The following is a 26,840-nucleotide window of genomic DNA, read 5'->3' on the forward strand; positions in this document are numbered from 1 at the left end:
GGCCATGAGGAGCCTCAAAGTAACAAGAAAGAAGGTTTTCTCCTAAATAACCATCACTTCTCTCCACATCAGAGACTTTGTGAAAGTGAAGGGTCATTTGGTGACTCTCCTAGTGACCGTGGATGAAGTGGCGTTTCATGGGGTCATGCCCCCGAGGTCACCACGCTGTCTCATAGCTCATAAAAGAGCGAGAGTAATTTAAAGGGGCGGTGCAGTCTTATTTTATGACCTCCGCAGCTGCACATCTTCTTCTTTATATCTGTGTAGAGTAGAGACATCTGGGAGAGCTTAGCCGTGAGGCCTGCGCTATCGTATCGCGGGGATGGACGCCCCATGTTTCATAATATAATGAATATGTGCAAAAATTTTATGAGCGAGCCTCGTGCACCCGTCTGCTGTCTTATATTATTTGCTATTCTGCGCTTGTTTTATGGCGCAGTTAAAGGTAATGACTGTATATCGCTGACGTGTAGCTGCTGAATGTTAATGTTACTCCCCCACCGCCGGCTGCAGCGCCAATTACTGCACCTCCAACCAGAAAATTGAGTTACTCAGCCATCTGTGCCATGCAGAGAATATCCCCAATGATAAGACCGCCTTGCAGGCTCGTGTGTGACTAGAGTAGGTGTATAGTGTATGTATTTAGAGAATCTAAAGTCATGTATGTATTAGAGAATCTAAGTCATGTTTTAGCTTATAATTTCCAGTTATTATCATTATGTTATATTAAGTCCAATTATGTTTACATGGAAACAAAAATTCTAAAATGTATCATTTTACAGAGTAACAAAAGCCCTGGAATAGACATAAACTTACATGTTAACATCCTGCTTCCACCACTAGGGGGAGCTCAGGAGCATACCGCAGACTCTTTACACCAAAAACTTTATAGGAGGACTGTCTACAGTAAGTTCCTGCGCTCCCCCTAGTGGTGGCTGCAGGAAGCTGAATTTTATTATGTAAGTTCATGTCTATGATTTTATATTTTTCTGTTATTCTGATATAGCAAGAAAGTAATTAGCACATTCCAGAAAAAGTGATGTCACTGGGACTGGACATTCCCTTTAAATCTAACAAATTCCCTTTTAATCTTTAAATCTCAAAATCAAACATGACACAACAGGGACCCTTACTCATAGATCCAGGCACTGTTATTGTGGTAATCTTCTTGTATTTGTTATCCATAATCTCTTTCCTTCAAAGATCATCTTTTCAAATCATGTTAATAAGCCTGAACGGTTCGGCGAGGGGGGGTTGTGTTACCAGAGCCCCTCCATGCTGTAGCTACGCAGGCTGTTCCACCTGCAGGAGCACTTCCACCTCTCACTGTGTGAGTTTACATGGGGCTGAGGGAGCAGAGGTGATGGTGATGAGCAGAGCACTGATGGGCTCTTATAACGCCACCAGAGCCCTTCAACCTCATAAGCATAATTTTAAAAGTTGATGTTAGAAGGTCGGCAGCCATTGATGGCAAATATAAGAAGATTACAGTCACGGCGCCTGGATCTATGAGGTTTATCATGTGGGATTTTGATGGTAGATTTTCTTTAACCTATTCTATACCTCTGTCCTATTTAACTTATCCTATTTCCCTACATCTAGGGGGGCAAAGTTATGTGTCGTCAAGACAAATAGGAAAGCACGACAAGCAGAGACACTTACCCAAGACTACATCATTACCCGTAAGTAACTACAAAGAAATGTCATATCCATCACTGACCCTGTACAATCCTAATACCGTGTATGTGGGCACTTTTGGTGCCGTATAGTTCTGAATACAGCTGTATGTAAGACAGGTGAAGAGTGTGACCGACAACTAGCCAGATTGTATAACAGTATGTAGTAATCTCCTGAGCTCCCCTAGTGGTGGCTGTATATACAGTATGTAGTAATCTCCTGAGCTCCTCCTAGGGGTGTCTGTATATACAGTATGTAGTAATCTCCTGAGCTCCCCTAGTGGTGGCTGTATATACAGTATGTAGTAATCTCCTGAGCTCCCCTAGTGGTGGCTGTATATACAGTATATAGTAATCTCCTGAGCTCCCCCTAGCGGTGGTGTATATACAGTATGTAGTAATCTCCTGAGCTCCCCTAGTGGTGGCTGAATATACAGTATGTAGTAATCTCCTGAGCTCCTCCTAGTGGTGGCTGTATATACAGTATGTAGTAATCTCCTGAGCTCCTCCTAGTGGTGGTGTGTATACAGTATGTAGTAATCTCCTGAGCTCCTCCTAATGGTGGCTATATATATACAGTATGTAGTAATCTCCTGAGCTCCTCCTAGTGGTGGTGTATATACAGTATGTAGTAATCTCCTGAGCTCCCCCTAGTGGTGGTGTATATACAGTATCTAGTAATCTCCTGAGCTCCTCCTAGTGGTGGTGTATATACAGTATGAAGTAATCTCCTGAGCTCCTCCTAGTGGTGGTGTATATACAGTATGTAGTAATCTCCTGAGCTCCCCCTAGTGGTGGCTCTATATACAGTATGTAGTAATCTCCTGAGCTCCTCCTAGTGGTGGTGTATATACAGTATGTAGTAATCTCCTGAGCTCCTGCTAGTGGTGGCTCTATATACAGTATGTAGTAATCTCCTGAGCTCCTCCTAGTGGTGGTGTATATACAGTATGTAGTAATCTCCTGAGCTCTCCTAGTGGTGGTGTATATACAGTATGTAGTAATCTCCTGAGCTCCTCCTAGTGGTGGTGTATATATGGTATGTAGTAATCTCCTGAGCTCCTGCTAGTGGTGGTGTATATACAGTAGGTAGTAATCTCCTGAGCTCCTCCTAATGGTGCCTATATATATACAGTATGTAGTAATCTCCTGAGCTCCCCCTAGTGGTGGTGTATATAGAGTATATAGTAATCTCCCTAGCTAACCATAGTGGTGGCTGTATATACAGTATATAGTAATCTCCTGAGCTCCTCCTAGTGGTGGCTATATATATACAGTATGTAGTAATCTCCTGAGCTCCTCCTAGTGGTGGTGTGTATACAGTATGTAGTAATCTCCTGAGCTCCTCCTAATGGTGGCTATATATATACAGTATGTAGTAATCTCCTGAGCTCCTCCTAGTGGTGGTGTATATACAGTATGTAGTAATCTCCTGAGCTCCCCCTAGTGGTAGCTGTATATACAGTATGTAGTAATCTCCTGAGCTCCTCCTAGTGGTGGCTCTATATACAGTATGTAGTAATCTCCTGAGCTCCTCCTAGTGGTGGTGTATATGCAGTATGTAGTAATCTCCTGAGCTCCTGCTAGTGGTGGTGTATATACAGTAGGTAGTAATCTCCTGAGCTCCTCCTAATGGTGCCTATATATATATATACAGTATGTAGTAATCTCCTGAGCTCCTCCTAATGGTGGCTATATATATACAGTATGTAGTAATCTCCTGAGCTCCCCCCTAGTGGTGGTGTATACACAGTATATAGTAATCTCCTGAGCTCCTCCTAGTGGTGGCTGTATATACAGTATATAGTAATCTCCTGAGCTCCTCCTAGTGGTGGTGTATATACAATATGTAGTAATCTCCTGAGCTCCCCCTAGTGGTGGCTGTATATACAGTATGTAGTAATCTCCTGAGCTCCTCCTAGTGGTAGCTGTATATACAGTATGTAGTAATCTCCTGAGCTCCTCCTAGTGGTGGTGTATATACAGTATATAGTAATCTCCTGAGCTCCTCCTAGTGGTGGCTGTATATACAGTATGTAGTAATCTCCTGAGCTCCTCCTAGTGGTGGCTCTATATACAGTATGTAGTAATCTCCTGAGCTCCTCCTAGTGGTAGCTGTATATACAGTATGTAGTAATCTCCTGAGCTCCTCCTAGTGGTGGTGTATATACAGTATGTAGTAATCTCCTGAGCTCCTCCTAGTGGTAGCTGTATATACAGTATGTAGTAATCTCCTGAGCTCCTCCTAATGGTGGCTGTATATACAGTATGTAGTAATCTCCTGAGCTCCTCCTAGTGGTGGCTGTATATACAGTATATAGTAATCTCCTGAGCTCCCCCTAGTGGTGGCTGTATATACACTATGTAGTCAGCTCCTGAGCTCCTCCTAGTGGTGGCTGTATATACAGTATATAGTAATCTCCTGAGCTCCTCCTAGTGGTGGCTGTATATACAGTATATCGTAATCTCCTGAGCTCCCCCTAGTGGTGGCTGTATATACAGTATGTAGTAAGCTCCTGAGCTCCTCCTAGTGGTGGCTGTATATACAGTATATAGTAATCTCCTGAGCTCCTCCTAGTGGTGGCTGTATATACAGTATGTTGTAATCTCCTGAGCTCCTCCTAGTGGTGGTGTATATACAGTATGTAGTAATCTCCTGAGCTCCTCCTAGTGGTGGTGTATATACAGTATATAGTAATCTCCTGAGCTCCCCTAGTGGTGGCTGTATATACAGTATGTAGTAATCACATGAGCTCCCCCTAGTGGTGGCTGTATATACAGTATGTAGTAATCTCCTGAGCTCCCCTAGTGGTGGCTGTATATACAGTATGTAGTAATCTCCTGAGCTCCTCCTAATGGTGGCTATATATATACAGTATGTAGTAATCTCCTGAGCTCCCCCTAGTGGTGGTGTATATAGAGTATATAGTAATCTCCTGAGCTCCTCCTAGTGGTGACTGTATATACAGTATATAGTAATCTCCTGAGCTCCTCCTATTGGTGGCTGTATATACAGTATATCGTAATCTCCTGAGCTCCCCCTAGTGGTGGCTGTATATACAGTATGTAGTAAGCTCCTGAGCTCCTCCTAGTGGTGGCTGTATATACAGTATATAGTAATCTCCTGAGCTCCTCCTAGTGGTGGCTGTATATACAGTATATCGTAATCTCCTGAGCTCCCCCTAGTGGTGGCTGTATATACAGTATGTAGTAAGCTCCTGAGCTCCTCCTAGTGGTGGCTGTATATACAGTATGTAGTAATCTCCTGAGCTCCCCCTAGTGGTGGTGTATATACAGTATGTAGTAATCTCCTGAGCTCCTCCTAGTGGTGGCTGTATATACAGTATGTAGTAATCTCCTGAGCTCCTCCTAGTGGTGGTGTATATACAGTATGTAGTAATCTCCTGAGCTCCTCCTAGTGGTGGTGTATATACAGTATATAGTAATCTCCTGACCTCCCCTAGTGGTGGCTGTATATACAGTATGTAGTAATCTCACGAGCTCCCCCTAGTGGTGGCTGTATATACAGTATGTAGTAATCTCCTGAGCTCCCCTAGTGGTGGCTGTATATACACTATGTAGTAATCTCCTGAGCTCCTCCTAATGGTGGCTGTATATACAGTATGTAGTAATCTCCTGAGCTCCTCCTAGTGGTGGCTATATATATACAGTATGTAGTAATCTCCTGAGCTCCTCCTAGTGGTGGTGTGTATACAGTATGTAGTAATCTCCTGAGCTCCTCCTAATGGTGGCTATATATATACAGTATGTAGTAATCTCCTGAGCTCCTCCTAGTGGTGGTGTATATACAGTATGTAGTAATCTCCTGAGCTCCCCCTAGTGGTAGCTGTATATACAGTATGTAGTAATCTCCTGAGCTCCTCCTAGTGGTGGCTCTATATACAGTATGTAGTAATCTCCTGAGCTCCTCCTAGTGGTGGTGTATATGCAGAATGTAGTAATCTCCTGAGCTCCTGCTAGTGGTGGTGTATATACAGTAGGTAGTAATCTCCTGAGCTCCTCCTAATGGTGCCTATATATATATACAGTATGTAGTAATCTCCTGAGCTCCTCCTAATGGTGGCTATATATATACAGTATGTAGTAATCTCCTGAGCTCCCCCCTAGTGGTGGTGTATACACAGTATATAGTAATCTCCTGAGCTCCTCCTAGTGGTGGCTGTATATACAGTATATAGTAATCTCCTGAGCTCCTCCTAGTGGTGGTGTATATACAATATGTAGTAATCTCCTGAGCTCCCCCTAGTGGTGGCTGTATATACAGTATGTAGTAATCTCCTGAGCTCCTCCTAGTGGTAGCTGTATATACAGTATGTAGTAATCTCCTGAGCTCCTCCTAGTGGTGGTGTATATACAGTATATAGTAATCTCCTGAGCTCCTCCTAGTGGTGGCTGTATATACAGTATGTAGTAATCTCCTGAGCTCCTCCTAGTGGTGGCTCTATATACAGTATGTAGTAATCTCCTGAGCTCCTCCTAGTGGTAGCTGTATATACAGTATGTAGTAATCTCCTGAGCTCCTCCTAGTGGTGGTGTATATACAGTATGTAGTAATCTCCTGAGCTCCTCCTAGTGGTAGCTGTATATACAGTATGTAGTAATCTCCTGAGCTCCTCCTAATGGTGGCTGTATATACAGTATGTAGTAATCTCCTGAGCTCCCCCTAGTGGTGGCTGTATATACAGTATGTAGTAATCTCCTGAGCTCCTCCTAGTGGTGGCTGTATATACAGTATATAGTAATCTCCTGAGCTCCCCCTAGTGGTGGCTGTATATACACTATGTAGTCAGCTCCTGAGCTCCTCCTAGTGGTGGCTGTATATACAGTATATAGTAATCTCCTGAGCTCCTCCTAGTGGTGGCTGTATATACAGTATATCGTAATCTCCTGAGCTCCCCCTAGTGGTGGCTGTATATACAGTATGTAGTAAGCTCCTGAGCTCCTCCTAGTGGTGGCTGTATATACAGTATATAGTAATCTCCTGAGCTCCTCCTAGTGGTGGCTGTATATACAGTATGTTGTAATCTCCTGAGCTCCTCCTAGTGGTGGTGTATATACAGTATGTAGTAATCTCCTGAGCTCCTCCTAGTGGTGGTGTATATACAGTATATAGTAATCTCCTGAGCTCCCCTAGTGGTGGCTGTATATACAGTATGTAGTAATCACATGAGCTCCCCCTAGTGGTGGCTGTATATACAGTATGTAGTAATCTCCTGAGCTCCCCTAGTGGTGGCTGTATATACAGTATGTAGTAATCTCCTGAGCTCCTCCTAATGGTGGCTATATATATACAGTATGTAGTAATCTCCTGAGCTCCCCCTAGTGGTGGTGTATATAGAGTATATAGTAATCTCCTGAGCTCCTCCTAGTGGTGACTGTATATACAGTATATAGTAATCTCCTGAGCTCCTCCTATTGGTGGCTGTATATACAGTATATCGTAATCTCCTGAGCTCCCCCTAGTGGTGGCTGTATATACAGTATGTAGTAAGCTCCTGAGCTCCTCCTAGTGGTGGCTGTATATACAGTATATAGTAATCTCCTGAGCTCCTCCTAGTGGTGGCTGTATATACAGTATATCGTAATCTCCTGAGCTCCCCCTAGTGGTGGCTGTATATACAGTATGTAGTAAGCTCCTGAGCTCCTCCTAGTGGTGGCTGTATATACAGTATGTAGTAATCTCCTGAGCTCCCCCTAGTGGTGGTGTATATACAGTATGTAGTAATCTCCTGAGCTCCTCCTAGTGGTGGCTGTATATACAGTATGTAGTAATCTCCTGAGCTCCTCCTAGTGGTGGTGTATATACAGTATGTAGTAATCTCCTGAGCTCCTCCTAGTGGTGGTGTATATACAGTATATAGTAATCTCCTGACCTCCCCTAGTGGTGGCTGTATATACAGTATGTAGTAATCTCACGAGCTCCCCCTAGTGGTGGCTGTATATACAGTATGTAGTAATCTCCTGAGCTCCCCTAGTGGTGGCTGTATATACACTATGTAGTAATCTCCTGAGCTCCTCCTAATGGTGGCTGTATATACAGTATGTAGTAATCTCCTGAGCTCCTCCTAATGGTGGCTATATATATACAGTATGTAGTAATCTCCTGAGCTCCCCCTAGTGGTGGTGTATATAGAGTATATAGTAATCTCCTGAGCTCCTCCTAGTGGTGGCTATATATATACAGTATATAGTAATCTCTGAGCTCCTCCTAGTGGTGGCTATATATACAGTATGTAGTAATCTCCTTAGCTCCTCCTAGTGGTGGCTGTATTTGGCCGTGGATTTTGGTGACCATTGTGTATATTAATGCCCCCATAGTAAGCCATGACAGTGGATATCGCAGGGCTGTAGGCCATATTGGTTGTGCAGGGTGCACTCCTCTCTGTAAGAGGCTGAGCCACGTCTTCCTTGTTTCTCCGTTACAAGTTCTTGTTCCTGATGTAAGTAGAACCATGTGGTCGGGGACCCTCCAAATCACAGGACCATTAAGTTAAATAAACTCCAGAAGTGTTTGCCGTCCACAGACCTGGTCTGGACGCGGAGCAGCTCGCAGCACTGAACCCATTACATGGAAATCTAATAATGCCGAAACGGGGGAACTTCCTGCCGCTCCTCAGTGCTGCCCGGCCGCTCTGTGCCCCCTTAGAGGGCACCGGAGAATGACTGCATTTCCTACATACTTCTCACTAAGTTTGATCTCAGACAATAAGGTTAGACGTGTGCAACCCGAGCCGCCCCCCCTCCCCACCTCCCTACCTCCCTACTATCACTTTCCATATAATATGGCCACTTATGGCGGCGCTCCGCATCCCGTCAGGATGTGATAAATGAGAATTGGCAGGGATTGTGGCAAAGTTGTAACACATCCCGAGTCATAGATCGCCTAAAAAATTATAGAGCGGACCACCCAGCCCTTTCTAGGAATCGTCCTACTGTGAGTCCCGTTAAACGTCTGAGTTATCGCGGGAAAGTTTTATAATGTTATCTCTTTGATGGAGAATAATTTTTATACAAAGATCATCTGTTTTATCTCCCAAAAATGTCCCGATTGCGGGGTGATGGTTTTTTTTTCTATCAATAAGTAATCACTTTCCCCACAGCACTCCCGCAGGCCAATGGAAGTATTACACTGCTTACATTTGAAATCTATGGATGTACCAGGTCCTCCAGATATTATCTGTGGGGTTCTATAGGGATCAGTAGCACTAATCCCTCACAAGGTTTTTGTAATGATGGCCACAGTGGTCCCCCAACTTTATAAATTTGTGATACAACCTCCGAATGTGACAGATGAGCCACACTGGCTTTTGTAGATGCAAGTATGGGGGTCCTGGGGAGTGGCCAAGGTTCAACCCTGTGTCTGTAAAGGGGGGGGGGCACTGTGGGTGCCACAGAAAACCTAGGTCCATTATATAAATTGTGGGTCCACATTCATAGTGGTTGAGGTATTGAGTTTTTATGGAAGACGTTCGTTGACAGTGACGCCATATTTGGAGAATATCTGTTCCCACGGTCCGAACGGGACGATTTTTCATGATGGATTTAATTAAAAGAAATTGCAGAACATCAAGTTTAATGGCTAATACTGAGCGGAGAGACGGCCAAAGGATGAAATCTGAGAACAATGGAATGATATTTTGGGTTTTTTTGCTTGTTTTTCTTTGATTTTTGAAAAGTTAGTGACTTTCCCAATGTTTCCATTCTGAAAATATTACAAAATCTTAAAGGGAGACTGTCAGCAGGTAGGACCATACAGGCTACCGCCAATGTTAGGTGTTGTCCCTGGTTAAGGTTTAGCAGCAGGAGTTTGATGTATGGATTTATATTCCTGGACTTTAGCTCCTCACACTGCTGTGCTCTGTGCTCTCTGAAGCCAGTGTTATGTATTGTCCCTGGAGAGATGTGTAATCAGACCTTTGTGTATGTTGTTGGCAACATCAGGGCTATGACGTATGGATATATCTTCCAGTATTGTAGCTTATCCAAGGGCCCTAGGGAGTCCTCACACTGCTGTGCTCTTAGCCCCCTGCATACAGTGTTATATGTATTGTTCCTGGAGAGATTTGTAATCATACATCTGTGTCAGTAGCAGCAGAACTATGAGGTGTGGATTTACATCCTAGGATTATAGCTTCTCTTATTGAGGAGGCTGTCCTCACACAGCTGTGTCCTTAACTCTCTGCATTGAGCCTCACCTTTTGTCCTGAACGAGAACTATAGCTTGCCTCTGAATTAATATGTCTAAAGTCACTTTGAGCAGATAGGAAAGGCTGCAAAGCTGTGCACAGTGGAAAGGCAAGAGCACAGCAGAAAGGCAAGAGCACAGCGGAAAGGCAAGAGCACAGCAGGGTGAGGACACGGCCACGGAATCTACAAAAATAACATTTGTTACAAATAACACCATAAAGTTGCTATATATCATCTTACAACACCACATAGTGCTGAGTGGTTTTAGTCCTAGGGGCAGCCTAGGATGTGGGGGTCGAGGGCGGTCCCCACTTTGAGGCTCCATAGAAGCCGCCCCCCCCCCCCCTTGGGGAGTCCAGAGATAAGGAGAGGAAATTCTGGGGGCTGCCTGTGTGATTTTGGTTCCCTCCTGTGATATAAAGCAGAATCCAGATGGATCTGGCAGGACAGTAAGTAGATGTAAGTCACGTCTCTGCTCCGCCATCTTCCCGATGAAAGGTCAGGGAATATATTTTGTGGTTCGCCTACGACACTCTGTATACAGATACGTAGAGATTGTTTCCATGTGTGATACAGTCTCGTCTTCTCTCTCTCTCTCCGCACAGCGCACGCACTGCCCATGTTCCGAGAACCGCGACAGAGGAGCACGAGGAAACAGCTGGAGAAGGATCGCCTCGACCCCATGAAGTCACACAAACCGGAGCCCCCTGTGGCCGGCCCAGGTAATGCACCTATGTCACGTTTATGACTAATTCTATGAAACTTCCTTCCTTAAAGGGAATGTCCATCCTGGTTATACATCGGAGATGGAAAAGGTCCGACACACGGGAACAACGCTACAATCACGAGAACAGCTCTTTTCTCTGTGTAGTGGCCAGACCGAGCAATTGCAACTCATTTCACGCTTTAGTCACTAGGAGCTAAGCTGCAGTAACACAGATTGGCCACTATGCAGAGAATGGAGCAGATCTGTCAACTGTGTGTTAATTCCAGCGCTGGAGACAGTCTGATCAGTTTAGGTCCCAAATGTTAAAGCACACAAATCTGATATTGATTCTGTAGATAGGTCATCAGTATTACAAAACTGGAAAACGCCTTTAAATATAATTATGTACAGTATCTCATCTCTGCGTCACAGAAGATCAGCCAAATTCTCATCCTCTGTTCTGTCCTGTGTCTCTGCTTCCCCCGCTCTGCTCTGTCCACAGTTAGTCAAAGAATTGTTAAAGGGAACCTGTCAGCATAATGTAAATTCTCATCTCCCCCTCAGGTGGGATGTGAAATTTCCTTTCTAGAATTCCCTCTCTTGTGTTAAAACTTATGTTAATGCTCTCCTGGATATATATATATCTATCCTTTAAATTTGTATGCAAACGAACAGAAATCAATCATATTTCGCTTGATATGAGTCGCCTTTAGAGGCTGTAGAAGGATTATTAATTCAGGCGCCTCGATCATGGGTACTTTATTACCTAATACCAAGCTTCTGGTGTCATTGTAAAGATAAGAATCTCAGCTTTCAGTTTCCATCAGATTTGTGGTTTTCTAATCGAAAAAGAACCAGAACTATGGGATAGTTAAAGGGGTAGCCCCCATTTTGGCAAATACATGTTATTGTTTTTATAATGGAAACTTATAGAATTTTCCATTATACTTTCTGTATCAATTCCTCATGATCTCTGCTTGCTGTCATTCTGTAGCCTCATGTCTGGCTACTCCACGCCCCAGTAGGCGCTTAAAAAAATTTACATACCCACTTATTAAAGCTTACTAACGGAAAGCCGGGACGTGAGGATTAGCCCGAAAAAGGGCTATCCTCACGTCCCATTCATCCACCTACCACCCCTTCTACCTTTATAGGTAGAATCGTGGTGACAGGTTCCCTTTAAGCCACGCCTCCACCTATTTTGTTACTTTTTTTTAAAGATGGAGGAGATCGACAGAAGATTAACCCCTGTGTTCTCTGCAGGATTTTGTTTTGTGTCAGGATGGGAGCAGCTATACTTCTTGTTCACTTCTAGGTGTACTGTCCCTTTAAGTGTAAGGTTTGGTGACTACTTGACTATTACTCCTGGGTGTAAATATTAGTTGTTATAGAATATTTGCAGCGTGTCTCTCCTCCATGTGTCCTCCATGAGGGTCTGTGACTGATAACAAGGCTCCTTTGTGTGGGACCAGGCGTGGACTGACCAGAACACAAAAGCGGAAATGTGACCCATCCTACAGGCCCCCCTCATCCCTGATACAGATCATATGTGACCGGCACTGCCCCAGTATAGTAACCACCTCCACATTTACTGCTGTCCATGAATGATAGGACTGTGATGGAAGACTCCCATCATCCATGAGTAAGGATTACATCTGTGTCCATCCAGCGTGACTCAGTGGATGAATGGAGATCCTACAAAGTTAATTCTGGAGGTACAGTAATGTCACAGTGCAGGGATAATACACACAGTGATGTCACAGTACAGGGATAATATACACAGTGATGTCACAGTACAGAGATAATACACACAGTGATGTCACAGTACAGGGATAATACACACAGTGATGTCACACTACAGAGATAATACACACAGTGATGTCACAGTACAGGGATACACACAGTGATGTCACAGTACAGGGATAATACACACAGTGATGTCACAGTGCAAGGATAATACACACAGTGATGTCACAGTGCAGGGATAATACACACAGTGATGTCACAGTACAGGGATAATACACACAGCGATGTCACAGTACAGAGATAATACACACAGCGATGTCACAGTACAGGGATAATACACACAGTGATGTCACAGTACAGGGAGAATATACACAGTGATGTCACAGTACAGGGATAATATACACAGTGATGTCACAGTACAGGGATAATATACACAGTGATGTCACAGTACAGGGATAATACACACAGTGATGTCACAGTACAGAGATAATACATACAGTGATGTCACAGTACAGGGATAATAAACACAGTGATGTAACAGTACAGGGATAATACACACAGTGATGTCACAGTACAGGGATAATACACACAGCGATGTCACAGTACAGGGATAATATACACAGTGATGTCACAGTACAGGGATAATACACACAGTGATGTCACAGTACAGGGATAATACACACAGTGATGTCACAGTACAGGTATAATACACACAGTGATGTCACAGTACAGGGATAATACACACAGTGATGTCACAGTACAGGGATAATATACACAGTGATGTCACAGTACAGGGATAATACACACAGTGATGTCAAAGTACAGGGATAATACATACAGTGATGTCACAGTACAGGGATAATACATACAGTGATGTCACAGTGCAGGGATAATACACACAGCGATGTCACAGTACAGGGATAATACACACAGCGATGTCACAGTACAGAGATAATGCACACAGCGATGTCACAGTACAGGGATAATACACACAGTGATGTCACAGTACAGGGAGAATATACACAGTGATGTCACAGTACAGGGATAATATACACAGTGATGTCACAGTACAGGGATAATATACACAGTGATGTCACAGTACAGGGATAATACACACAGTGATGTCACAGTACAGAGATAATACATACAGTGATGTCACAGTACAGGGATAATAAACACAGTGATGTAACAGTACAGGGATAATACACACAGTGATGTCACAGTACAGGGATAATACACACAGCGATGTCACAGTACAGGGATAATATACACAGTGATGTCACAGTACAGGGATAATACACACAGTGATGTCACAGTACAGGGATAATACACACAGTGATGTCACAGTACAGGTATAATACACACAGTGATGTCACAGTACAGGGATAATACACACAGTGATGTCACAGTACAGGGATAATATACACAGTGATGTCACAGTACAGGGATAATACACACAGTGATGTCAAAGTACAGGGATAATACATACAGTGATGTCACAGTACAGGGATAATACATACAGTGATGTCACAGTGCAGGGATAATACACACAGCGATGTCACAGTACAGGGATAATACACACAGCGATGTCACAGTACAGAGATAATGCACACAGCGATGTCACAGTACAGGGATAATACACACAGTGATGTCACAGTACAGGGAGAATATACACAGTGATGTCACAGTACAGGGATAATATACACAGTGATGTCACAGTACAGGGATAATATACACAGTGATGTCACAGTACAGGGATAATACACACAGTGATGTCACAGTACAGAGATAATACATACAGTGATGTCACAGTACAGGGATAATAAACACAGTGATGTAACAGTACAGGGATAATACACACAGCGATGTCACAGTACAGGGATAATACACACAGCGATGTCACAGTACAGGGATAATATACACAGTGATGTCACAGTACAGGGATAATACACACAGTGATGTCACAGTACAGGGATAATACACACAGTGATGTCAAAGTGCAGGGATAATACACACAGTGATGTCAAAGTACAGGGATAATACATACAGTGATGTCACAGTACAGGGATAATACATACAGTGATGTCACAGTACAGGGATAATACATACAGTGATGTCACAGTACAGGGATAATACATACAGTGATGTCACAGTACAGGGATAATACATACAGTGATGTCACAGTACAGGGATAATAAACACAGTGATGCCACAGTGCAGGGATAATACACACAGTGATGTCACAGTACAGGGATAATGCAAAAAGTGATGTCACAGTGCAGGGATAATACACACAGTGATGTCACAGTGCAGGGATAATACATACAGTGATGTCACATTACAGGGATAATACACACAGTGATGTCACAGTACAGGGATAATACACATAGTGATGTCACAGTACAGGGATAATACACATAGTGATGTCACAGTACAGGGATAACACACATAGTGATGTCACAGTACAGGGATAATACACACAGTGATGTCACAGTACAGAGATAATACACACAGTGATGTCACAGTACAGGGATAATACACACAGTGATGTCACAGTACAGGGATAATACACACAGTGATGTCACAGTACAGGGATAATGCACACAGTGATGTCACAGTGCAGGGATAATACACACAGTGATGTCACAGTACAGGGATAATGCAAACAGTGATGTCACAGTGCAGGGATAATACACACAGTGATGTCACAGTGCAGGGATAATACATACAGTGATGTCACATTACAGGGATAATACACACAGTGATGTCACAGTGCAGGGATAATACACACAGTGATGTCACAGTGCAGGGATAATACACACAGTGATGTCACAGTACAGGGATAATACACACAGTGATGTCACAGTACAGGGATAATACACACAGTGATGTCACAGTACAGGGATAATGCACACAGTGATGTCACAGTACAGGGATAATGCACACAGTGATGTCACAGTGCAGGGATAATACACACAGTGATGTCACAGTGCAGGGATAATACATACAGTGATGTCACATTACAGGGATAATACACACAGTCATGTCACAGTACAGGGATAATACACACAGTGATGTCACAGTACAGAGATAATACACACAGTGATGTCACAGTACAGGGATAATACACACAGTGATGTCACAGTACAGAGATAATACACACAGTGATGTCACAGTACAGGGATAATACACACAGTGATGTCACAGTACAGAGATAATACACACAGTCATGTCACAGTACAGAGATAATACACACAGTCATGTCACAGTACAGGGATAATACACACAGTGATGTCACAGTACATGGATAACACACAGTGATGTCATAGTACAAGGATAGTACACACAGTGATGTCACAGTGCAGAGATAATACACAGTCATGTCACAGTACAGGGATAATACACAGTGATGTCACAGTACATGGATAATACACACAGTGATGTCACAGTACAGAGATAATACACAGTGACATCACAGTACAGGGATAATACACACAGTGACGTCACAGTACAGGGATAATACACACAGTGATGTCACAGTACAGGGATAATACACACAGTGATGTCACAGTACAGAGATAATACACACAGTGATGTCACAGTACAGGGATAATACACACAGTGATGTCACAGTACAGGGATCATACACACAGTGATGTCACAGTACAGGGATAATACACACAGTGATGTCACAGTACAGCCATAATACACACAGTGATGTCATAGTACAAGGATAGTACACACAGTGATGTCACAGTACAGGGATCATACACACAGTGATGTCACAGTACAGGGATCATACACGCAGTGACGTCACAGTACAGGGATCATACACGCAGTTACGTCACAGTACAGAGATAATACACACAGTGATGTCATTATATACAATTTTTGGAGGGATATGAGTCGGCTTGTACTAATAGCAGACATTCCTCTTTGCTCCTGGACACTGCAGGTGTCTGATTTTAGCTCTTCTGTGTTATGTGCTGTTTATGTTACTTGGACTTTTTTACATTTTTGCTCGGTTGCAGCAGTCGTCCTGGCTTTCTTCTCCTTCTTGAGGGATCCCTGTCACCACATTCTTGTTTCGCATCTTCAGCTTCTCCTTGTAGAACATCCCCCAGATGAAAAATTACTTTCCAGCCTCTTGCTGGATGGCAAATACAACGTAAATCTGCCTTTGACTTACAAATCCATGGGCCCCGTGTGTTGACCATGTTCCCCCCTGATTTACATGTTGAGGCGATGTGATGCCGTGATTTGCTTACATCAATATATCTTCATCTTTGAGTTGTATTTCAGATTCCTGCTTGCACTATATAAGCCTTGTCAGTGCCGGATATTAGGAATTTCAATTTTACGTTGCTTGCGATTGGGGGACAAGACTTTGGAACCCCCAACAATCCCAAGCGTGAAGGTCACCTATTACCATTTCTAGGTCAGAGACCCACTGTGTCACCTGACTGGTTTTAGGCCTGTTCCTATGGGCGTTGGCTTTGAAGTGTCCTTGATTTGCACCCTTCTACCTTGAAATCTGGACTTGGATGCAGGGAGATCACCGGGTCGCTACCTCTTGAAATGATGACATCAGGCCTACTGTAAAGAACCAGGTCACAGACTGGAGAGTGGTCAGGAACAGGTTGAGGTCAGGGCAGGCATAGTATATGGATGAGCACCCTTAAACCTCCAACCACAAGGCTTCGCACGTAGAATAGAGGGGAGATGGACATAGGGGGCGGCAGAAGTGATCAAAGGGGAAGGTGACATGCCAACCCATGCCCCCAGTGATTATGGCATCTACTTTCGTGTCCTTGAATATTACCGATGAAGCCCAACTCTCTCCCGGTGTGTCAGTTCTGGACATTCAGGGTTAAGTGTTATTTTAAGAAAGTTGGTGTTTTAGCAAATACCGAAAACTAGCCCCCCCCCCCCCCCCCCCGAGCCACGAGTGACGGGCGAGCTGCTTCTGCATCACATGCACTTTCTAATTTTATATCCAGGTTGCTGGCTCCTGTATAAGTGCAGGACGTGCGCAACCATTATTCATTCTGAAAAGTTACAGTCCCCGTCCTCGTGAGCGCGACCAGAGACGGCATTCAGGAACGTTTAATCGATTTCCCAGAAATTAGCACTTTATTCCACATATTCATCTATATATATCTCATTCCTTTATAAGATATGTCCTAGGTTTACGAATCTAAATCGTCCTGTATGTGACTATAAGTATTGCATAGCATCCCTCTATTTATGGGATGTGGTTGCGCTAAGTTTATCAGGACACGGTGGGGTAGTTGTTGGCAGGCCTGGAGGGGTAGCTGTTGGCAGGCCTGCAGGGGTAGCTGTTGGCAGGCCTGCAGGGGTAGCTGTTGGCAGGCCTGGAGGGGTAGCTGTTGGCAGGCCTGGGGGGTACTTGTTGGCAAGCCTGAGGGGTAGTTGTCGGCAGGCCTGGACGGTTAGTTGTCGGCAGGCCTGTAGGGGTAGCTGTCGGCAGGCCTGTAGGGGTAGCTGTCGGCAGGCCTGGGCGGGTTAGTTGTCGGCAGGCCTTGGCGGGTTAGTTGTCGGCAGGCCTGGGCGGGTTAGTTGTCGGCAGGCCTGGGGCGGGTTAGTTGTCGGCAGGCCTGGGGCGGGTTAGTTGTCGGCAGGCCTGGGGCGGGTTAGTTGTCGGCAGGCCTGGGGCGGGTTAGTTGTCGGCAGGCCTGGGGCGGGTTAGTTGTCGGCAGGCCTGGGGCGGGTTAGTTGTCGGCAGGCCTGGGGCGGGTTAGTTGTCGGCAGGCCTGGGGCGGGTTAGTTGTCGGCAGGCCTGGGGCGGGTTAGTTGTCGGCAGGCCTGGGCGGGTTAGTTGTCGGCAGGCCTGGGGCGGGTTAGTTGTCGGCAGGCCTGGGGCGGGTTAGTTGTCGGCAGGCCTGGGGCGGGTTAGTTGTCGGCAGGCCTGGGGCGGGTTAGTTGTCGGCAGGCCTGGGGCGGGTTAGTTGTCGGCAGGCCTGGGGCGGGTTAGTTGTCGGCAGGCCTGGGGCGGGTTAGTTGTCGGCAGGCCTGGGGCGGGTTAGTTGTCGGCAGGCCTGGGGCGGGTTAGTTGTCGGCAGGCCTGGGGCGGGTTAGTTGTCGGCAGGCCTGGGCGGGTTAGTTGTCGGCAGGCCTGGGCGGGTAGTTGCCAGAAATGTTGGGGCATTTGTTGGCAGGCATGGGTTGTAGCATGCTTGACTTGCAAAGCTCTAGTGAAGCAGGTGGATATATATGCTCTTGAAGCCTTGCTTATTAAAAAAAAAATCACATTAGGCAAAATTTTACACCATATTTTGCCCAATATAGAGGGGGCAGTGCTTGTCAGATGGTCTTATGCTCCGCCCCTGCGGAGCCTGCAATAGGCTTAACGGTATGTGTAGGTTTTTCGATGATTTTCTTCTGTGCCCTGTGGAAATCTAATATGTAAGTGTTACATGAATATATTTTATATTTCAATTTAAAAAAAACCTCATAATCCAGAAACCGCTAATTATGTAAAAGAATCTAAATATTTGGGTAAATCATATTGGATAATGTGTTATACCTAATGGCCAACTAGTTATACATAGAAAATTGGCGCTGTTTCTCTAATCTCATACATGGCTCATACATGATCTGGAGAGTGACTACACTCATGTATGGCATGGACAGCCCATTGTGTAATTCTTCATTCTTCCTTCGGGGGTGCTGCAGGGAATAGGAATATACACTAGCTTACCAGTTCCCAATGATAATCACTGACCGGTGAAAGTCGTTGACCCATGAACGGCGCATTCATAGCAGAGAATCCTGTTAATTAGAATAATTACACAATTTTTAAGCTCATTTCAGTGACGGGGGAGCCTGTCCTCCATCTCCGCATCGCTCCAGGGAATTCTGCCTGTAATTTCCAGTGTAATCTGAGGAATAGCGGTGATAGGTGTAGTGACATAAAGCAGGTGGACAGCGTATATTACATAGGGGGCTAGGGTCAGGTTAACCAGACGCAGGCTATAGCCCTCCCCCCCCTTACCGATTCTGTCCGGAGTTTATACGGATATGTTTCATTATAGCAGTATCTATATACTCCAGAGACCCCGCTCACATCATGGGTGACCCCTGCCTTGGTCAGACAGGACGTGGCTGTGGTCTTCTACCAGACAATAGGGGGCAGAAGTCCTCACCCGTGTCAACTTTTTGAGACATTCCCACCCTCTCTCCACGATGATCCCGTCTTGTTTTTCCGACCTCCTTCACAAAACTTTAATTATTCACAACTTTTATGACCCATTCAGGCAGATAATTACCCTGACCACAACCCTCCGCTATCTCGGGGCATTCGCTTCACAGGACTGAGTCATTTTTGGGATAATTTTATTTTTTTTTTTACATTTGTGGTTAGGGAAAGTTGAGTTATGCAATTGGTTCCCGAGGCGGCCATGCTGAGTGCGGGAGAAGTGCTTGTCCTACCAAAACAGATACGTAATTCTAGATCTGCTCGACTCTTTGATGCCAAGTGCCAATGTGTCATAGAGGAAGCAAGTGTTCAGAAGAATGCCGTAATAGAGATGTCTGCAATTACTGCGCTATGAATAGACCGCTCGCACTCCGCTGCCGAAGTAGTAGAGGCCTCGAGACTCGAGCCGTGGCAGGTGTCCAGTGCAAAGTGCATGATATGTAATCCTATATCTCCTGTGCAGGTGTATCTGTCTGTGCCGAGGCATGCTAGAGATGTTTACAGATCTGTGACCGCAGCGCAGCAAGGGTTAACGGCAGCGCAGGACTTCTCTCGTGCTGCACCTGTTCTGCGGAGCTTATGGCACAGTGCACCATCATACATAACCTTTTCTCCAGATCAGGGAGCACTCTCCTGTAGAGTGTAAGCTCTTATGGGCAGGATCCTCTCCTGTAGAGTGTAAGGTCTTATGGGCAGGATCCTCTCCTGTAGAGTGTAAGCTCTTATGGGCAGGGTCCTCTCTCCTGTAGAGTGTAAGCTCTTATGGGCAGGGACCTCTCTCCTGTAGAGTGTAAGCTCTTATGGGCAGGGTCCTCTCTCCTGTAGAGTGTAAGCTCTTATGGGCAGGATCCTCTCATGTAGAGTGTAAGGTCTTATGGGCAGGATTCTCTCTCCTGTAGAGTGTAAGCTCTTATGGGCAGGGTCCTCTCTCCTGTAGAGTGTAAGCTCTTATGGGCAGGGACCTCTCTCCTGTAGAGTGTAAGCTCTTATGGGCAGGGTCCTCTCTCCTGTAGAGTGTAAGCTCTTATGGGCAGGGACCTCTCTCCTGTAGAGTGTAAGCTCCTATGGGCAGGGTTCTCTCTCCTGTAGAGTGTAAGCTCTTATGGGCAGGGTCCTGTCTCCTGTAGAGTGTAAGCTCTTATGGGCAGGGTCCTCTCTCCTGTAGAGTGTAAGCTCTTATGGGCAGGGACCTCTCTCCTGTAGAGTGTAAGCTGTTATGGGCAGGGTTCTCTCTCCTGTAGAGTGTAAGCTCTTATGGGCAGGGTCCTCTCTCCTGTAGAGTGTAAGCTCTTATGGGCAGGGTCATGTCTCCTGTAGAGTGTAAGCTCTTATGGTCAGTGTTCTCTCTACTGTAGAGTATAAGCTCTTATGGGCAGGGTCCTCTCTCCTGTAGAGTGTAAGCTCTTATGGGCAGGGGCCTCTCTCCTGTAGAGTGTAAGCTCTTATGGGCAGGGGCCTCTCTCCTGTAGAGTGTAAGCTCTTATGGGCCGGGTCCTCTGTCCTGTAGAGTATAAGCTCTTATGGGCAGGATCCTCTCTCCTGTAGAGTGTAAGCTCTTATGGGCAGGGACCTCTCTCCTGTAGAGTATAAGCTCTTATGGGCAGGATCCTCTCTCCTGTAGAGTGTAAGCTCTTGTGTACAGGATCCTCTCTCCTATAGAGTGTAAGCTCTTATGGGCAGGGACCTCTCTCCTGTAGAGAGTAAGCTCTTATGGGCAGGGGCCTCTCTCCTGTAGAGTGTAAGCTCTTATGGGCAGGGTCCTCTCTCCTGTAGAGTGTAAGCTCTTATGGGCAGGGACCTCTCTCCTGTAGAGTGTAAGCTCTTATGGGCAGGGACCTCTCTCCTGTACAGTGTAAGCTCTTATGGGCAGGGTCCTCTCTCCTGTAGAGTGTAAGCTCTTATGGGCAGGGTCCTCTCTCCTGTAGAGTGTAAGCTCTTATGGACAGGGTCCTCTCTCCTCTTCAGTGAACAAAGACCACATTTTTGTCTTCCATATAAAGAAAAGCTACTGCTTGCCGATAATTTTCAGTCCATTTTCTTCTCTAATATTGATGAATCCGTTTTGTGCCGTTGCAGGTCGAGGCGGGCGTGTGGGCACCCATGGTGGCACCCTATCTTCTTTCATCGTGAAGAACATCGCTCTGGATAAGACGGATGACAGTAATCCTCGGGAAGCTATTCTCCGCCATGCAAAGGATGCGGCCGACAACCCATACTGGGTGGCACCAGCCTATTCCACGTGAGTAAAACCTTCCTTTAATCTATTGACCCCTTACCAGCTCTCTATGGTGGGCCCTGGTATTACACCATTTTTTGGATAGTTTTGGCTCCAAAGTCGTTTTGTAGTAGAGAAATTTTCTTGAAATTGTGAAATTTCTAATTAGTTTTCTGAGAATTCTTCATCTTCTGAATGGGGGAGCTATAGATGAGGTACCTACTGTAGGAGGTGGCCTTCTGCATGGAAATGGTTCCAGAGACGAGTCATCGGGAGGGTCATCGAAGACCGATGTAACATCAATACTCTATCTCTGGGGTCAAGTCTGAAACTCTTTACCTTATACAATTTAATATTCTGATGGGTTTGATGATCACTTTGTTATTTTTCACTTCTTCTTGCCCTGGTGTTGGCCTTACATCGCAGCAGTGTAGTAAAGCGTGAGTTCAGCCATGCAGAACTGATGTTGGCGTTGTCAGAGGCTGACAATGGCTGTCAGGTTCATATTGTTCCTCCGGCCTGACAAGCATCCATATAAATATATGTATCTGCCCCTGTGTAAGGTAATAGCGCCCCCATCCTGCCCACTTCAAGGCCGGCTCCTCTCCCCCCCGGCTACGGCTCTTTACAAGAGGCTGTAATGTAATCGGCCCACGTGTGGCGCGGTGGCCCTCCCGGGATCAGTGTCTATTAAATCTTTCATGACAGTAACATTGCAGGTGTCATGGATGTAACGTGATATGTGGGGGATGAACCTGTTACCAAATTACCTTTGTGTCCTTGCTGCTGGGATGGTGGAGGGGGCTGTGAGGGGTGTGACGAGAGAGATCGGCCCCTCCGGGTGTATCCGTGTATGAGTAGACTGATAGCACACAGCAAAAGACAATGGAAAGTCAAGGGCGACGCAGATATTAAGCCGACTTACATAACACATGAAATGTTGCTACATACATACCTCCTGTATATATGTATATTGTGTGTTCATGTACAAGTACATGGCATTACTCATACTGTGTGCGTATGTATATGTAGGGACCATGTGTGTATGTACATGTAGGGACCATGCGTGTATGTACATGGAGGGACCATGCGTGTATGTACATGTATGAGCCGTGTGTATGTACATGTAGGCACCATGCGTGTATGTACATGGAGGGACCGTGCGTGTATGTACACGGAGGGGCCGTGCGTGTATGTACATGGAGGGGCCGTGCGTGTATGTACATGGAGGGACCATGCGTGTCTGTACATGGAGGGACCATGCGTGTCTGTACATGGAGGGACCATGCGTGTCTGTACATGGAGGGACCATGCGTGTCTGTACATGGAGGGACCATGCGTGTCTGTACATGGAGGGACCATGCGTGTCTGTACATGTAGGCACCATGCGTGTATGTACATGGAGGGACCGTGCGTGTATGTACACGTAGGGACCGTGCGTGTATGTACACGGGGGGGGGGGGGCGTGCGTGTATGTACACGGGGGGGGGGGTGTGCGTGTATGTACACGGGGGGGGGGGGTGTGCGTGTATGTACATTTATGTGTCTGTATGGGGACTGTGTGCCTATGTCTTAATATTGGACAGTGGGCTATGTGTGTAGATATACAGGACTGTGTGTGTGAGATAATGGGGCTCATTTACTAAGGGTCCGAACGCCGCACTTTCGCTGGGTTTCCAGAATATTACCGTTTTGCGACTAATTGCCCCAGGGTTTTGACGCACGAGATCGGATTGTGGCGCATCGGTGTCGGCTTGCATGCAACAGAAATTGGGGGTGTGGTCGTAGGACAACCCGACGGATTGGGACAAATCTCAGAATTTAAAAAAGGATTTGTGTCGCAAGATCACGCACTCGCATGCACCGGGAAGAAGCAGGTGAACTCCGGCGGACCTCGGCGCAGCAGTGACACAGGAAGGAACTCAGACGCACGATCTTAGTGAATCGCGCCGGACCCGAATCCTTGTACATATACTGACTGTCTGTATTTGTGTAGGGCAGTGTGTGTATGTGTGTATATGGGTGTATGGAATTTCGTGTATATAGACAGTCAAGCACTGTCTGAGTGTGTACGCATATGGATCTGTGTGTCTGTATATCGTAGGCTATGTGTACATATATGTATGTACGTGTATGAGTAGGGGTCGTGCTATACCTGTATAATGCTGCTCTTCCTGTGTAGTAGTACAGTTCATTGTAGCCCCTAGGAGTTGAGGATGACCCCTCTTATACAGAGACGTCCTCTGTTCTCCTCGGGGGATATTGGACCTCAGAAGAGTCCTGGTCCGGGTCTCCATCTTGTTCATACGGCGTGGGCTCAGATGTCACAGTTTTGCTGGATTTTCAACTTTTTCCATATTAAATATTTGGCTCTGTGACTCAGGAACCACAGCGTATCCTCCTGTAATCGACACGTGACATTATGGGATTTCTACTCTTACTCACAGTAGTATCAGGCCTGATTCATTGGCGATGCATGGGGGTGGGGGGGTGGGCATGGAAGTCAGTGCTGCCAATTTTGGGGTGTCTTTACCCTCTTTGGATATCATTGTGTTAAAACGTGGAATTTCCTTTTTAAAGGCATGCAGTGTATGTGTGTCCACAGTAAAACATTAAAAGCATCTAAAAGACATTTTAAAGGGGTGGTACCAGGTGCAGAAAACCTCCCAAACCAATAATATCTCCATGTAGAGGCCTGTAATAGGAGCAGATATACACCTTTATGGCTGCAAACCTATGAAGCAATGCAGAGATAATCATCATTTTAGGAATATGCAAATTAATGAAAGTGCATTGTGGGAGGGGTGTAATTTGCTGGATTTGCTTACGGACCGCTCCAAGAGCTCCAAATTCCTCTAAAACTGCTTCCCTTGTATCCACGATTTCCACATTTCCAGCCTCCTCCCATCTATAGGCAAATCTGACAGTTGGTCCCGCCCCCATGCACTTGCCATCTCATTTGCATATCCATAAAAAGATGATTATCTCTGCATTGCTTCATCACTTTGTGACCACGTAGGTATGTACCACCTGCACTTAAAGGCCTCCACATGGCACTATCATTGGTTTGGGCGATATTTTATACCCAGTGGACTCCCTTTAAATACAGGTGACCCTCCCATAGAACCAGACCACGCCCCTCTGCAGCGCCCCCCACAGGTTCTTCTATCTCCAGAATCGATATAAGAGTTTCCTTCCTATCCTCACACTTCCCCCCCGATGACTTCCGTGTGTTGCAGGACGCAGCCTGAAGCCGTTTTCGCAGAGGTGGATTCCGAAGAAGACGAACCTGACAACGAACCGGAGTGGAAGAAGCGAAAGATCTGAAGAGCGGCACCGGGGTCATGTGACAGTGACACCCGGATTTTATTGTGATAAGTCTTTTTTTATAGAAATAAAGTGTAGAGTGTGTGAATTGTGTCTTTTGTTTTGTATATCTCTGTGCAAATATCTCTGCTTGCTGTCAGTGGATGGGAATTTCCCTCAGATCCAGAAGTTGTTACTTCTCAGCACTGACTGTTTGGTAAAAATGTAATTGCTTCCGTTTCAATTGATCCAACAATTATTCTTAAAGGGATCCTTTCAGTAGGTGTGACTATGTAAACAGCGTTAGGTATTGTCCGTAAAGAGATCAGACCTTTGTGTTTGTTATTAATAGCAGCAGGACTATGAAATATAGATTTAATTTTCCAGGATTGTAGCTTCTCCATGCTTACTGGAGGTGGTGTCCTCACACTGCTGTGCTCTGTGCTTTCTGCAGCCGGTGTTAGGTATTGTCCTTGGATAGATGTGTAATCAGACCTTTGTGTATGACATTAGCAGCAGCAGGACTGTGAAATATGGATTTATATGCCAGGATTGTAGCTCATTGGTGCCGTGCCCTCACACTGCTGTGCTCTTATTTCTCTGCACTGAACTGTTTGAGAGCCCACTGCCCTCTTATTTTACTGGCTGTTGCTACAGCTACATTCTTAAAAGTGTTACATTGTGCCAGAGCACTTCCTCCATCCCTCTTCCTGCTGTTATATCACACAGTGCAAGTGCTCTCAGTATAACAGCCTGTGAAGCTACAAAATGGAAGGGCTCTGTTGGCGCCACCAGGAGCCCTTCAGACTCATTAGCATAATTATAAATGTGCCTTTCATGGAGACATGTCCACCATTGATGCTCCTGAGTATATATAATCTGCATGTTTGGCCAATCAGAGTGTGCCCCTTACCCCGGGGTTACCTATATATGGCCAGTACTGTAAACTGTAATTCTGTAAGAATCTGGGCCTGAGATAGAGAAGAAAAACTAGTGATGACCACAATGAATCCTCAATGTCAGGCAGGGGCAGCTAAAGGACCTCACCGACCCACTTCCTGTGCTTCATGTGAGTATAAACCAGAAGCGTCTTAGATGTACCTATGAATAGTCACCTGCGTCTGCCATGGCATCTGGTGCACGGGGTGTATCTACCGGACTACACCTGATTAGAGATGAGCGGACCTGATGGTGCTGCCCTGTCTGTATTGCAATACCACCCATAACCTTTGCATAGACGTGGCGCTGTTTCTGCGAGTTCTTCTACCTCTGGACCTTCCCTCCAGTGTTTCCCGTGTCGGCCGCCCCCGGTGCGCTCCAGCGTTGTTGTTCTCGAGTCAGATTGAATCCAGAGCGATGTAAACACATTCCAGACTTTGTGTCATTGTAGATTTGTCCTCCGTGTTGTGTGACCATAAATGATCATTCTGCTGCAGCAAATAATCCAATAAGCGAGAATTGGGAACAGACGCGCGTGAGGCATGTGTTTTGCGAATCTCCTCCAGTAGGCGCCGTTGCTCAGCAGTTGACGGTTGTGGTTTGCCGCATATGACGTGTGCGCCGGGTTTGTAGGGTCTCCCTCTGTTCATGTGGTTTCCACAATGCAGGAACATCAGCGTCTGGTGGGCTCCTTCAGTAGCCAAAACTGGAAAATTCCTTTAAATGATAGGAGTGTCTTTCCCATGGCGAGTGAGAGGGGGTTCCATCCTATCACTTCTATGGGTCTTGTAGAGGGGACAATTTCCATCAAATATAATATAATAA

The 26,840-nt window shown here is 45.5% G+C and overlaps 1 protein-coding gene across 2 annotated transcripts in view; it reads left to right on the forward strand.

Moving 5' to 3' along the window:
• WDR70 (WD repeat domain 70) overlaps positions 1–25,185 on the forward strand; it is a 153,225-nt gene extending 128,040 nt beyond the window's left edge. For both annotated transcript variants that reach the window (XM_072135264.1, XM_072135257.1), the window contains exons 15-18: positions 1,603–1,682; positions 10,490–10,606; positions 21,632–21,794; positions 25,010–25,185. In XM_072135264.1, coding sequence (XP_071991365.1) covers positions 1,603–1,682; positions 10,490–10,606; positions 21,632–21,794; positions 25,010–25,097 — 448 coding nt within the window. In that variant the 3' untranslated portion in view covers positions 25,098–25,185. The remainder of the gene's footprint in view (positions 1–1,602; positions 1,683–10,489; positions 10,607–21,631; positions 21,795–25,009) is intronic.
• The last annotated feature ends 1,655 nt before the right edge of the window (positions 25,186–26,840 follow it).

The sequence above is a fragment of the Engystomops pustulosus genome, chromosome 1 (assembly GCF_040894005.1).
Source record: "Engystomops pustulosus chromosome 1, aEngPut4.maternal, whole genome shotgun sequence".
NCBI classification, from domain to species: Eukaryota; Metazoa; Chordata; class Amphibia; order Anura; family Leptodactylidae; genus Engystomops; species Engystomops pustulosus.